Below are 13,371 nucleotides of genomic sequence, written 5' to 3'. Positions count from 1 at the left end.
ATTTTTGTATTTTTTTAAGAGTCAGGGTTTCGCCATGTTAGCCAGGCTGGTCTGGAACTCCTGACCTCAGGTGATCCATCCACCTTGGCCTCCCAAAGTGCTGGGATTACAGGTGTGAGCCACTGTGCCACCCAATTTTTTTTTTAATAGCCATCCTGCTGGGTATGAAGTGGTATCTTATGGCTTTGATTTGCATTTCTCTAATAATTAGTGATATTCAATATATTTTTATGTGTTAATTGGTCACTTGTGTATCTTCTTTAGAGAAATCTGTTCAAGTCTTTTGCCTATTTTGAAGTGGATTGTTTTGTTGGGTTTTGGTTCTTTATATATTCTGGAAAGTAATCACTTAGAGGTGATATGTAAATATGTTTTCCTATTCTGTGGGCTGACTTTTTAATCTGTTGATATTGTCATTTGATGCACAAAAGTTTTAAATTTGGATGAAGTCCAGTTTGTCTGCTTTTTCTTTTGTTGCCTATGCTCTTGGTGCTATATCCAAGAAATCATTGCCAAGTCCAATATCATGAAGCTTGTCCCCTATGTTTTATCCTAAGACTTTTATAGTATTAACTCTTAGGTTTAGGTCTTTGATCCATTTTGAGTTAGTTTTTGTATATGGTGTGAGGTAAGGGTTATCTAAGTTCATTCTTCTACATGTAGGTATCTGTTTTTTCCAGCACCATTTGTTCAAGAGTCTGTTTTTCCCCACTGAAGGGTCTTGGCACCCTTGTTGAAAACCACGTGACTATATATGAGGGTTTATTTTCCAGCTGAATTTAGTCTTTGCATCAGTCCTTCGAATGTGATGGTCAGCCCTCTCCTTCCTCACGCTAGGCCCTGTGCTGGGAGCTGTGTGTACTCCCTCTGTCCCCTTTCTCAGCCCCCAGGAGGTAGGTGCTTTTACTTCCCCCAGTTTGTGGATGAGAAAACGAGGCCTGGGGAGACAAGTTTATTACCCTAGGGCCACATCAGAGAGGTGGGGCTGGGGTATAAGCCAGGCAGTGGACCTCAGAGCCTGTGTTCCACAGTTACATCATGTGACCTGAAGATACCTCTATATACCCCATCCTCACCTACCCCCAGATCATCTAGACCAGCGTCCTTTGCAATTAGTTCAGCATGTATTGATCCTACAGTCCGTTGGGGAGAAGGGAATATACAATAGAGCATGAAGATGCCCAGAGCAGACACTGGTTCTAAGGGCCAAGAGTGCCACTGAGGGAGCCTGGGAGGGCTTCCTGGAGGAGCCAGCATTTGAGTGCCCTTGGGGAAGATGAGTGTGTATGCATGGTGAGGAGGGGAGTGTGCAGAGGGGTCAGGTGTGCAAAGGAGGGATTCTGGGAAGGGCAGGAACTATGTAAGGCTGTGATTTGTCAGAAGGGAAGCAGGTAGGACTGAAGGGTGGGGGCCCAGACTGTGAAGGCCCTGGAGGGTTGCGTTATGTGTTTGACCTTGATGTGAGGCCAGCAGGGAGGCAGAGGAAGTTGTGATCAGATTCTCAGTTTAGGGGCCCTAGCAGGCAGTTGTGTGGATTGGGGAGTGGAGGGAGGCAGGAGCTGAGTGAGGAGGGGTGCGGGGTGAGCAGGAGCAGCCCAGTCCTCATTGGTAGGTCTTGTGGGCTCCTGGATGTGGGGTGAGGAGGGCACCAGGATGACCTTGAGTTTCTGGGCTTCTGGCTTTGCGGTACTGACAGCCATCGAGATGTGGACTTCAGGAGGGGAACAGCTGCAGCAGAGGCCAGGAGTTGGGTTTCGTGTGAAAAGCTGCAGCCCTCTGTTTGAGGCAGCCCCCAGGGGACACAATTCCCTATGCCCTCCTGGGGGCCTGCCCAGAGCCTGATATTGGGAGTGAGGACTGGGCAGCTCCCTCCTGCTCCCCTGGGCACAGCCTGCACCAGATCTGCCACTAGTTCCTTCTAGACTGTTCCTTTTTCTCCTCCCACTTGGCTGCAACTCCATGCCTGCTAGGGTGCCCAGCCCCGGGTCAAGACTCTGAGAAACACAAGAGTTGGGGAAAGCCCCCTTCCTATTCTTAAGCGGCATCCAGAGAGAGAAGAGGGCGAGTTAGGTGTTCATTCATTCACTGGGCAGCTGTTGCAGGTGCCAGCCACCACTCCAGGTGCTGGCAGAAAGCCCCTCACTTAGTGGGGAGCAGATGTGAAAGTGGAAGCAGATGAGCAGGTGGCTGTTGACCACAGGATGGGGCTTAGCCCACGGGACAGGGCTCTGCGGGAACCTTGCAGGGTGTTGGGGGTGGGTGGTGGAAGGGCTTATGGGTGAGGCTGGAGAGGTAGGCTGGGGCCAGGTGGTGTAGGGGGCCTTGTAGGCCCCAGCTTCTGTGCTGAGTGCAAGGGAGCCATGAAGAGATCAAAGCTTGGGAATTCTACAAACATAGGTTCACATTTATATTTTGGTAAGACCTCTCTGGCCACCAGGGAGAGGGAGGGAAGGGGAGGAGGCAGAGATGCTGGTCAGGGGGCTGCTGCTGTGGAGGCAAAGGGGGATGGAGGTCTGGATCAGGTGCCAGCTGTAGAGAGGTGCAGTGTAGACAGATTTGGAGGGGTATTCAGCACAGGGTGGCTGGGAGGAGCTGGGGGGAAGAGCCAGAGTGACCTAACCAGGCTTCAGTATTCTCCAGCAGTGAAGGGGAGATGATGTCATTTTTTCTTTGTCTTTTCTTATTACTCAGAGATGGGGAGTCTCACTATGTTGGCCATGTTGGTCTTGAACTTCTGGCCTTAAGCAGTCTCCCCACCTTGGCCTCCCAAAGTGCTGGTACTACAGGCATGAGTTACTGCACCTGGCCAGGGTGGGGGGCTATAATCAGATGAGTGGTGTCCAGCTCCGAGGTCTGCGCAGTGCCTGGGGGCTGTGCAGGTCAGGATGAGGGTCGGGAAGCTTATCATACCCCCGACACACCCCTCTGGCCCCAGTATGTGGCAGCTATCTGTTTTATAGATCAAAGTTCTGCATGAGGCTTTGTTTGAGGAAGGGTTTCTACTGCTTAAAAGATAAGCACCGGGCCGGGCGTGGTGGCTCACGCCTGTAATCCCAGCACTTTGGGAGGCCGAGGCGGGTGGATTACCTGAGGCCAGGAGATCAAGACCAGCCTGGCCATCATGGTGAACCCCATCTCTACTAAAAACACAAAAATTAGCCGGGTGCGGTGGCACGCATCTGTAATCCCAGCTACTCGGGAGGCTGAGGCAGGAGAATTGCTTGAATCCAGGAGGCAGAGCTTGCAGTGAGCGGGGACCATGCCATTGCACTCCGGCCTGGGTGACAGGGCGAGACTCCCTCTTGAACAAAAACAAAACAAAATGAAAACAGCACCTTAGGTCAGCTTAACATTGTATGGGTGCATTGGGGGTGGTTTTTGTATAGTAGAATACAAAGCATACGAAATGGCAATTTGGAGTCACAGTCATGCATTTAATGTCTTGAACATCTTAGATGATTTCTCTTCCCACGTTTTTTACTAGAATTATTTCCTAATGAAAACCACTTCTTGATTGTTTCTCTCCTGTGAGAACTGTGTGCACTCTGTGATGTCTTTGGCTGTGACAGTCGAGTTATCCTCCTTTGTTGACGTGCTCTGATGTTGAGAATCTGAACGTGTCGTATGCAGGATATTAAGTTGTGGATTGGTGGGCTTACACCACAGCTTATCAACACTTGAAGATACTGGTACATAACATCCTCGTAAGGAATAACTTGCCTCCAAATTTGAAGCTGGAAAGTTAATGGAATAAGTTCCCAGCACTTTTGGAGGCCGAGGGGGTAGAGTGCTTGAGCCCACGAGTTCAAGATTAGCCAGGGCAACATGGCAAAACCCCATTTCTACTAAAAGTGCAAAAAATTAACCAGGCGTGAAGGCATGGGCCTGCAGTCCCAGCTACTTGGGAGGCTGAGGTGGGAGGATCTCCTGAGGCCAGGAAGTTGAAGCTTCAGTAACCCTGATCACACCACTGCACTCCTGCCTGGATGATAGAGTGAGACTCTGTCTCTGAAAAAAAAAAAAAAANTTGAGCCTAGGAGGTTGAGGCTGCAGTGAGCTGTGGTCATACCACTGCACTCCAGCCTGGGTGACGGAGAGAATGTCTCAAAAAAAAAAAAAAAAAAAGTCAATGGAATAACTAAAAAGGAATCACAATCTATAGCTTTTTAAGATTTTCAGTACAAATTGCAATGTCTGTATACTAATCCTCAACACAACCAATAAATCCCAATTGTGGAGGGAAAAGCAAAGCACTGAGGGAGCCTGACCTCGATGTCCAGAATCCCCCTGTCCTCCCTCAGTCTGAGAACTGAGGGGCGGGCAGGGCTCTGTTGTCAGTGCCTGGGCCTTAGGCCTGATGTGGCCCTTGGCGAAGGCACAAGCCTGGTGCTGGGGCTGTGGGCTCTCACCCGCCCCTGCCAGCTTCCTGTCTGCTCATCCCCCTTCTCTGTCCCCAGGTAGTAATGAAGGTGGTGCAGCTGCTGCCTGACGGGCACCGTGTGAAGAAAGAGGTGGATGCGGCGCTGGACACAGTCAGTGAGACCATGACGCCCATGCACTACCACCTGCGGGAAATCATCATCTGCACCTACCGCCAGGTGAGGCCCCTCGCTACCCTTCCAGGTGTGCACGGCCCAGAGAATGGCTGATATGGCTTTGGGGTTGCTAGGGGTCCTGTGGACCCCTCCTTGACTCTCAGTCACTTTTTCACCTCTGGAAGTGAAACTGATCCGTGAAATAGCCACATCCCCAGTCCCAAAGCACTTATACCAGATTCTGGAGTGGTAGGGGGATGTGTGCAGGGGCCATGTTCAAAGCATTCAGCCACTGCTGTAGCCCTGGGGCCAGTCAAGGATGTGGCCAATCAGAGTGAACACCCAGGACCCCTGTGGTGCCAGGCGTTCACCCTCTGGTTTCTGGGTCCTGGACAGGAGTCAGGTGGTGGGTGGGTGGGGACCTGCAGGGACTTGGGGTGGCTATTTAACAACTAGCATGGCGGCTGTGGGCTCAGGATGTGTATGTCTGTGCGGCCCTGGGGCTGGCTCCCAGATGGGTTTTATTTTTTTGGTCTGCTCAGTAAACATTATTTTTAAATAACTCATTATATTATAAAAATAAAGTTTCGGCCAGGTGCAATGGCTCACGCCTATAATCTCAGCAATTTGGGAGGCTGAGGGGGGCAGATCACCTGGGATCAGGAGTTGGAGACCATCCTGGCCCACATGGTGAAACTCCATCTCTATTAAAATACAAAATTTAGCCAGGTGTGGTGGTGGGTGCCTGTAATCTCAGCTACTCAGAAGGCTGAGACAGGAGAATCTCTTGAACTCGGGAGGTAGAGGTTGCAGTGAGCCAAGATCGTGCGATTGCATTCCAGCCTGGGTGACAGTGAGACTCAAAAAAAAGTTTCATGATAGTCCAGAATTCATTTAAAAATCTGGACGTTCAGCCTATCTGGAAAGAATGTGCCCTCAAGCCTGCCAGGGTCCCCAGTACTCCCTGTTCTGTTGCACTTGGCCCTGCAGGCCTGGTCCCGTGACCACAGGCTGGTGTGGGCGCTGGGGTTTTCCACCTGGGTCTCAGTGTGGAGCACTCAGTTCTGTTCCGCTCTGGCCCCGTGAATCTCATTGGCTGCTGGGACAGAGGCAGGTGCTCAGTGGGAGGGGCAGCAGTGGGAGCCAGTGGGTAGGGGGTAAGGACTCCCTGGTGCTGAGACGGGGCTGTATGGGCCAGCCATGTGTTCCCTACTGTTGGCCAGCAATTCTCAGAAACAGCTCTTGCCTGTGGCCCCAGCAGAGGGGCCTGCCCCAAGCTCAGCCCTATGCTCAGCTGTAGCTATGCACGCATTGTGGAAATGACTGATTGGGCCCAGCTTTTGCTCGGGGTCATGGATCAGGCCCTGATTGGGGCACAGGGAGGATGCCTGGCTGGAAGGCAGAGCAAGTCATCTGGCATCAATCTGGGTCCAAGATCAGAGGTAAATTGGGAGGAGAGTGTGGAGAGATTAAGCGGCTGCTAGGCCAGGTGCAGTGGCTCATACTATAATCCCTAGGTTTGGGAAACCTAGGAAGGAGGATCACTTGAGGTTAGGAGTTTGAGACCTGCCTGGGCAACACAGCAAGACCCTGTCTCTTAAAAAAAAAAAAAATCAGCTGGGCATGGTGGTGGCTTGTGGTCCCAGCTACGTGGGAGACTGAGGTAGGAGGACTGCTTGAGCCTAGGAGGTTGAGGCTGCAGTGAGCTGTGGTCATACCACTGCACTCCAGCCTGGGTGACGGAGAGAATGTCTCAAAAAAAAAAAAAAAGCTGTTAAATGTGGGAAGGGGAAGGTGGTTAAGGAGTTTCAGAAGATCTGTTTTCTTCAGGGCCACAGTTAGATTGGATCCTGAGTCTCCTTCTGAGTTACCTTTGGGTCCCACTCACTATGGTCTCTTGGCAGCGATGAACTAAGAAGCTGACCTCCTCCCACTTTCAGGGGATGCTGAGAGGGCTGTGAACCGAAGCTTCCAGTTCCGTCTGAGCTGGAGGCCCAATAGTTGGAAAAGGATGCCTGCTTCAGAGCACCTTAAACCCTCCACCCCATGCTGGCCAGGCTCTGTTAGAGAGCTCCCTACCTCCCTGATTCCCAAAGCTGATAGGCCCCCTTCCTCTGAGCTGCACAGCCCAGGATGTCCATCGCGAGGCACGCAGAGGGTGGAGCAGGAAGCGTGACGGCCTGAGCCATGGGGAGAGAGGGCTTCCCCAGAGCTGGCTGGGAGCAGTGCCCTCAGAGAGAGCCCAGGAAGCCACGTCCCGTGGAGGGGCTGCATGGCAAAGGCCAAGGGCCCAAAGGTGCAAAACGAGTTTAAAGGCAGCAAAGCTGGTTTGGTGCCTACATCTCACGACATAGAAGCTGTTGGAGATGAGTTGGTATGGGCGAGCTGCGTTCCTCCTTGGACGTTGGAGAGGGAAGGGCGGTTGGGGATGTTGGGGGTGATTGCTTTACTCTGTTGGCATTGGAGAAGGGAGGCGGCTGCGGCTGTTAGAGGTGGTCACTCGCGCTGCCTTCTGGACGTGGAGTGTTTTTTAACGAGGAGGGAGGAAGTAGAGCCAGCCGAGGAGTCTCACCCGCTCCCACCAGGTCACCCACCCCCATTCCAAAGGCCAGGTTGGTGGTGACCTCTGCGGTGGGAGGATGGGGATCCCTGAGCCCACCCCCAGGCCCCTTTGGAGAGTCCAGAGGCAAGATGTAGAGTCATTCCCCGGTATGGACACTAGGTGGCGCCAGTGAGCCACCTGGTCAAATTCTTAGAGGCACTGAAGCTCAGAGGGCTGAGACATGCTCTGGTTCGGGAGCTCTCACCCTGCATGTCTAAGAGAGCAGTCTGAGAGCCTTAAACCATGCTGTGCCTGAGCTGTATCCCTAGAGAGTCTGATTTAGTTGGTGGGGGTGTCTTGGCAAGGGCACGGGTCTTGTTTTTGAAGGCTCCCAGGTGATTCCAATGCACAGCCACAGCTGAGAGCCACATATTCTAAGCAGTGGCTCCCAGCTCTAGTGGGCTTCAGAGTCACCTAGTGGACTTGTTGAAATGCAGACTGCTGGGCCCCCCTCTGGAGCTTCTGATTCCTTAAGTCTGGAGGTCTGACACGCTCCCAGATGATACTGATGCTGGTGGGGACCACACTGGGGGATCTGCCACCCCCCTACAAACCCCATTACAACAGCTTTATTGACATACATGTGCCATGCAATTCACTTATTTGTGGTGCACACGTCCGTGGCTTTCAGTACATTTACAGAGTTGTGCATCCAGCACCACATCAAGTTTAGAACATTTTTCATCACCCTAAAAAGAAACCTCATACCTGCTAGCAATTGCTTCCCCTCCCCCAGCCTCTGGCAGCTGCCAATCTTTCTGTCTCTACGGATTTGCCTGGTCTGGCCATTTCATATAAATGAAATAATACACTTTGTGGTCCTTTGTGTCTGCCTTCTTTCACTTAGTGTCATGTTTGAAGGTTTATGCATGTTGGAGCATGCGTTATTCATTTTTATGGCTGAATAATATTCTGTTGTGTAGACATATCCCTTGATGTCTGTCCATTCCTCAGCTGATGGACATTTGGGTTGTTGTAGAACTTTTTGGCTATTATGAACAATGTTGCTGTGAACATTCATGAACAAGTTTTTGTGTGAACATATGTTTTCCTTTCTCTCGGTTATTTACTTAGGAGTGGAATCGCCAGATAATATGGTAATTCTGTGTTTAACCTTTTCAGGTTAATCACCATGAGTTGGTGGCTGAGTGGGGATGAGAGTCTTCACTCCCAGCCCACGTTCCTCCCCGGACTATGCTGTCCTTGACCCAAGGATCTCATCCATGTTGCCCTAGTGGGCTGTGGGGAGATTGCGGAGGCTCTAGAAAGGCAGCAGCGGCCGCCACCACCCCTGTCCTCTAATGGTGACTCCTGGAAATTGACAGCCAGGTCTCACCTGTGGTATCAGCTGTTTATTTAAACTTCCACCATCTGGTTTCAAACCAGAAGTTCCCAGGTGGCCTCCAGCAGGTCTGTGGTTCTCTGCTCAGAGCAGGTGGGGTGCTGTGCATTCAGGGACTGCCATCAGCCTGGCCAGATCCCCCAGAGCTCTGGATGAGCTCAGGCTTGGGCGGGGCTTTATGCCTTCCATTGGCTCAGTTTGCCCGGGAATGTTCCAGGTCTGGTCCACATTTGGCCCATCTGAAGTTTTCCTCCCGAGAGTCCACTTGGGATTCTGAAATTCAGCAGCATGTGTCTACTTGGCTTCCTGCCCCTCACTCCCCAGAGCCCCAGATGGTGAATTTCCTTTTCCTGGCCCCCTGCCAGCTGCAGCAGTCAACTTACACTTTAATAATAAGCAGTTAAGAACACAGCTCCTGTGATTTGGCATTTGTGCTTCTTCAGCAATAAAGCTATTCCAGGGCCCTCTGTGGGGAACAGTGGAAGGATTTGGAGGTCAATTTCCTGTTGTGGATCAGAGGAGGAGGGCTCAGAATGTGCATGAATCTTCATCTGCGCCCTGAGGTTGCACAGCAGGAATAAGGACAGTACCAAATGCTTAGATCGTCCAGGGAGAGCAAAGAATCTCCCAAAATCCTGCCAACTCAGCGATGATTTTACTTTTGGCTTTTTCTTTCTGGGCTTTGTGCATTTGCATGCAGGCTCTCTCAGAGCTGTGATCGCAGCAGGCCCACAAGATGTCTCTCACTGCTCACCTAGGCTGTGTTTGTGCATTTCAACATGTGCCCAGCCAGCACGTGCCGCCTCAGTGCTGGGCCCTGCGTGGGCACTGGGGGGGACTGGTGATGAAAGGTACGTGGAGCTGACGTTCTCGTAGGGCAGAGAGAGGGAAAATTAAGCAATAGCTGTGGCTCATGGGCATTTTTTTGTGTTTGCCAAGGAACCGTTACATCATCACATTCCGCATTCACATACCACGCGGTGAGTGGAAGTACCGTTTCCCATGCTGTTCTGTATGTGGCACCCGTGGCCCTTCATGTTCTCTCCTGTCGTCCTCTGGGATGAGGGTGATGTGGACCTTGTAGTGCATATGGCTCTTCCATTTGTGTGGATTATTTCTGTAAGGCTGATGCTTAGAAGTAGAATTATTGAATGAATTGAAACATAGGAACTTTTTTTTTTTCTGAGATACAGTGATGCTCTGTCGCCCAGGCTGGAGTGCAATGGCACGGTCTCGCTCACTGCAACCTCCACCTCACAGGTTCAAGTAATTCTCCTGCCTCAGCCTCCCAAGTAGCTGGGAATATAGGCTCACGCCACCATGCCCAGCTAATTTTTGTATTTTTAGTAGAGATGGGGTTTCACCATGTTGGCCAGGCTGGTCTTGAACTCCTGACCTCATGATCCGCCCTCCTCAGCCTCCCAAAGTGCTGAAATTACAGGCGTGAGCCACTGCACCCAGCCAGAAACTAGTTTTTTTTTTTAAAGTATTTTGGAATATTTCAAACAAAATTTCAAAGTAGAGAGCATAATTTCCTGAGCCCTCGTGTGCCTACCTCCCAGCTTCAGTAAGTACCATCTCTGCTAGTCTTATTTCATCTCAAGCCCTCCGAGCTCTGCACTGAATTATTTTAAAGCACATACCAGTCTGCACATTACTTCTTCTCTGCATAGTTCAGTGCATACCTCTAAAGAAGGAGGATCTTTTAAAGAAGGCAATCACACCGCCGTTATCGACTCTTAAGCAACGGACAGTCGCTACTTACCAGCAAATACCTGGTCAGTGTTTAGATGTTCCCACTAATCATAGGCTCTTTGCAGCTGGATCAGGATCCAGACAAGATCCACATGTTGCATTTGGTTGATGTGGCCCTAAGTCTCTTTTAATCTCAAACAGTTCTCCTTTTCCCCCCTGAAATGTATTTGTGAGGTAACCTGGTTGTCTTGCTGGGCTTCCTGGAGCCAATTTTGCCAGTTACACCCCTAGGTTTAAGTTGGCCTGTGCTTCCTGGAAATGGTTGGCATCCAAGGCTTTATGAGAGTCCAGCTTGGCGTGGGTGGAGTGGTTACTGGGGCTGCCGTGTGCTACTTGCCGGGGCCAGAAGGTCCTGTCATCTCTCCTGTCACAACTGGCTTCCAGCAGTGTGCATCACCAGGATTTCTTATTGAGAACTTGCAGAATGGCGATCTGCCGGCTCTCTCATTCCGTCCACGTTAATTAACTGCAGTATTTCCAGAGTGAGAGGCTTCCCCTCAGGTGTGGTGGGGACAGACAGGCAGTTCCATGCTTGCTCTTTTCTTTAATTTCCCTGTCTCCGGTGGATAGGTTGGTTTGGGAGATGCTTGTCTAAAAATGAGGGAAAGATGCTGGCTTCAGCAAAGCCCAGTGTTCCTCCAGATGTGGATGCGGTTGGAGTCTGTGGGGAGCGTCTGGGTGACTGGGGTGAGAGCTGGCAGGGAGAGGATGGAGTAGGGCTCAGGCAGAGGCGCAGGGAGTCACTAGAGACCCAGTGCCGGCCACATGTCCTAACATCTGTGTGGCCAACTTGGGAGTCCTCCGAAAGCTGCCCATGCTGGGCTGATAGACATCCTCACAACCACAGTCCTCACTTCATCTGCATGTGACAAAGGGTGTGTTAATGTTCCAGTTTTATATTTGAGGAGGGAGGCACTGAGCTGCCCAAGAACACAAGCTGGCAGATTTAGGAGGGGGTTGAGACCCGGCCCCTGACTCCTAGATCGGGCCTCTCCTCCATGCCACGTGGCCTCCCGAGAGGGAGGAGGCACCACTTCACCTCTCTTTGCTCACTCTGAGCCCTGCTGCAGGGACAGAACGGGAAGCCATGGTCTTTGCCCTTGAGGAAGTTGCCGACTGAGCAGGAGAAGGATGAGGACAAGAACGCATCCCAGACACAGGTCCTGGGTGCAGCTGGGGGGTGGTGGGACCGAGCCTGTGCACACATTTTCCACTGGGACAGACCTTCCCTGAGGGAACAGCCTTGGCCCTTCTCTCTGCCTAGGCCTGTCTCAAGCAGCCGGACTTCAGGGGGCTGCAGCCCACCGATGCCCCTCCACTCTCTAGTTAACTCAAGGTTGAGTCAAGGCCTGGCTGCCCGGTGCATGTGAAGGGGCCAGACGCTCAGGGCATTTTAAGAACTGCCTCAAGGCTGGGTGCATTAGTTCACACCTGTAATCCCAGTACTTTGGGAGGCCAAGGTGGGAGGATCACCTGAGGTCAGGAGTTCGAGACCAGCCTGGCCAACATGGTGAAACCCTGTTTCTACAAAATATACAAAAATTAGCTGGGCATGGTGGTGGGCGCCTGTAATCCTAGCTACTAAGGTGGCTGAGGCAGGAGAATGGCTTGAACCCGGGAAGCAGTGTGCTGAGCGAGCAGTAAGCCGAGATCGTGCTGCTGCACTCTAGCCTAGGCGACAGAGTGAGACTCTGTCTCAAAACAAACAAAAAAACAAAAGGAAAAAAAGAAAGAAGATCCACTGAACTAAGCCACTTCCGGCACTTCGGATGGACGTGACAAGGCCGGGCCCTGGGCAAGGAGAATCCAAGATGGCCGCCGGCCCAGGGCGGCAACAACCTCTGGTGACTTCGTTGTTTCCTGTTGGGCTTGGAAAGGGAAAATGTTTGTGACAAAAACCAAAGTCAGGGCGCCTGGAGGCAGCCCTGCTAGAATCATTAATGCCAGCGGCACTTTTCCTGGGCTTTGGCTGGTGACGTTAATTCTTAGTGTTCTGTGTTTAAAACTGCCTTCTGTGTCTCCTGTCTTCCCTTCAGAAGAGTTTGAAGGACCGCTGAGGTGAAGGGAGCCACAAAGGGGGCAGGAAACCTCCTCCGGTCTCAAAGCGAGATTTATTGTGTAAAGACTGTAGTGCTTTAACTTTGTTGATCAGTAGTGTGATCTCGGCTCACTGCAACCTCCGCTTCCCAGGTTCAGGCAATTCCCTGCCGCAGCCTCCTGAGTAGCTGGGATTACAGGTGCCGGTCACCACGCCTGGCTAATTTTCATATTTTTAGTAGAGATGGGGTTTTGCCATATTGCCCAGGCTGGTCTCGAACTCCTGACCTCCGGTGATCCTCCCCTCTCAGCCTCCAAAGTGCTGGGATTACAGGCATGAGCCACCACGCCTGGCTGCTATTTGAGTTTTTTAAGAACTTCATTTGGTCTCTTGCCCTCAGATAGGAAGTGAGATCAGGGCAGATTTTATTAGACCCATTTGACTGAGGAGAAACTGAGGCCTAATAAAGTTTTGTGATTGGCTGGAGGCTGGACCAGAACCTGGCTCCCAACTCCTCCATCTGCATCCCTTTTCCTCTGCTGTGGCAGCCATGACCCAGGGTCAGTCTTGTGGCAGAGAATGGAAGGGCTGGCAAGGAAGCCGCCATCCACTACGGTGTGACTGCCTGGGTGGGTGCAGAGTTGACCCCGGGACTCAAGGAGCTGCTGGGAGGTCAGAGAGACCAGCTGTGTGCCCCGAGGGCTGAGGTCATTTCTTAAGAAAAATAAAAGGCCAGAGAGCTCTGTCTCTGAGCCCCAGGCAGGGTCTTTCCCAGCCTCTTGGAAACCCTGGCTGCCAAAGTTGTTCCCCAGAGACGTGGTTCCAGTCGGTAATGTGTCTCGGGAGCAGGGCTGGAGCAATTAGGGCAGCCTGCCGTGCACGAGCTGCCACATCAAATAGGACCCCAGGAAAGGGCTGCTTCCCCAGCTCTTTCACACCCAGCCTAGAATGGCTTCCAGAACGAGTGTGTGTGTGTGAGTGTGCATGTGAGTACGTGGGTGTTCTTGTGGGTGTATGCGTGTGTGCAGGGTACGTGTTCGCAGTCGCCAAGACTGCTCTCTCTCTCTCTCTTTTTTTTTCTTTTTTTTTTTTTTTTTTT

The 13,371-nt window shown here is 51.6% G+C and overlaps 1 protein-coding gene across 3 annotated transcripts in view; it reads left to right on the top strand.

Annotated features, from left to right (window-relative positions):
* PALD1 (phosphatase domain containing paladin 1) overlaps positions 1–13,371 on the top strand; it is an 85,697-nt gene that overhangs the window by 60,135 nt on the left and 12,191 nt on the right. For all 3 annotated transcript variants that reach the window (XM_037745832.1, XM_017548871.2, XM_017548870.2), the window contains exon 18: positions 4,458–4,598. In XM_037745832.1, the coding sequence (XP_037601760.1) occupies positions 4,458–4,598 (141 nt within the window). The remainder of the gene's footprint in view (positions 1–4,457; positions 4,599–13,371) is intronic.

This window comes from Cebus imitator, unplaced genomic scaffold, assembly GCF_001604975.1.
Source record: "Cebus imitator isolate Cc_AM_T3 unplaced genomic scaffold, Cebus_imitator-1.0 Scaffold215, whole genome shotgun sequence".
Classification (NCBI taxonomy): domain Eukaryota; kingdom Metazoa; phylum Chordata; class Mammalia; order Primates; family Cebidae; genus Cebus; species Cebus imitator.
The sequence above is the reverse complement of the archived record's forward strand: the minus strand, read 5'-3'. Positions and strand labels throughout refer to the sequence as shown.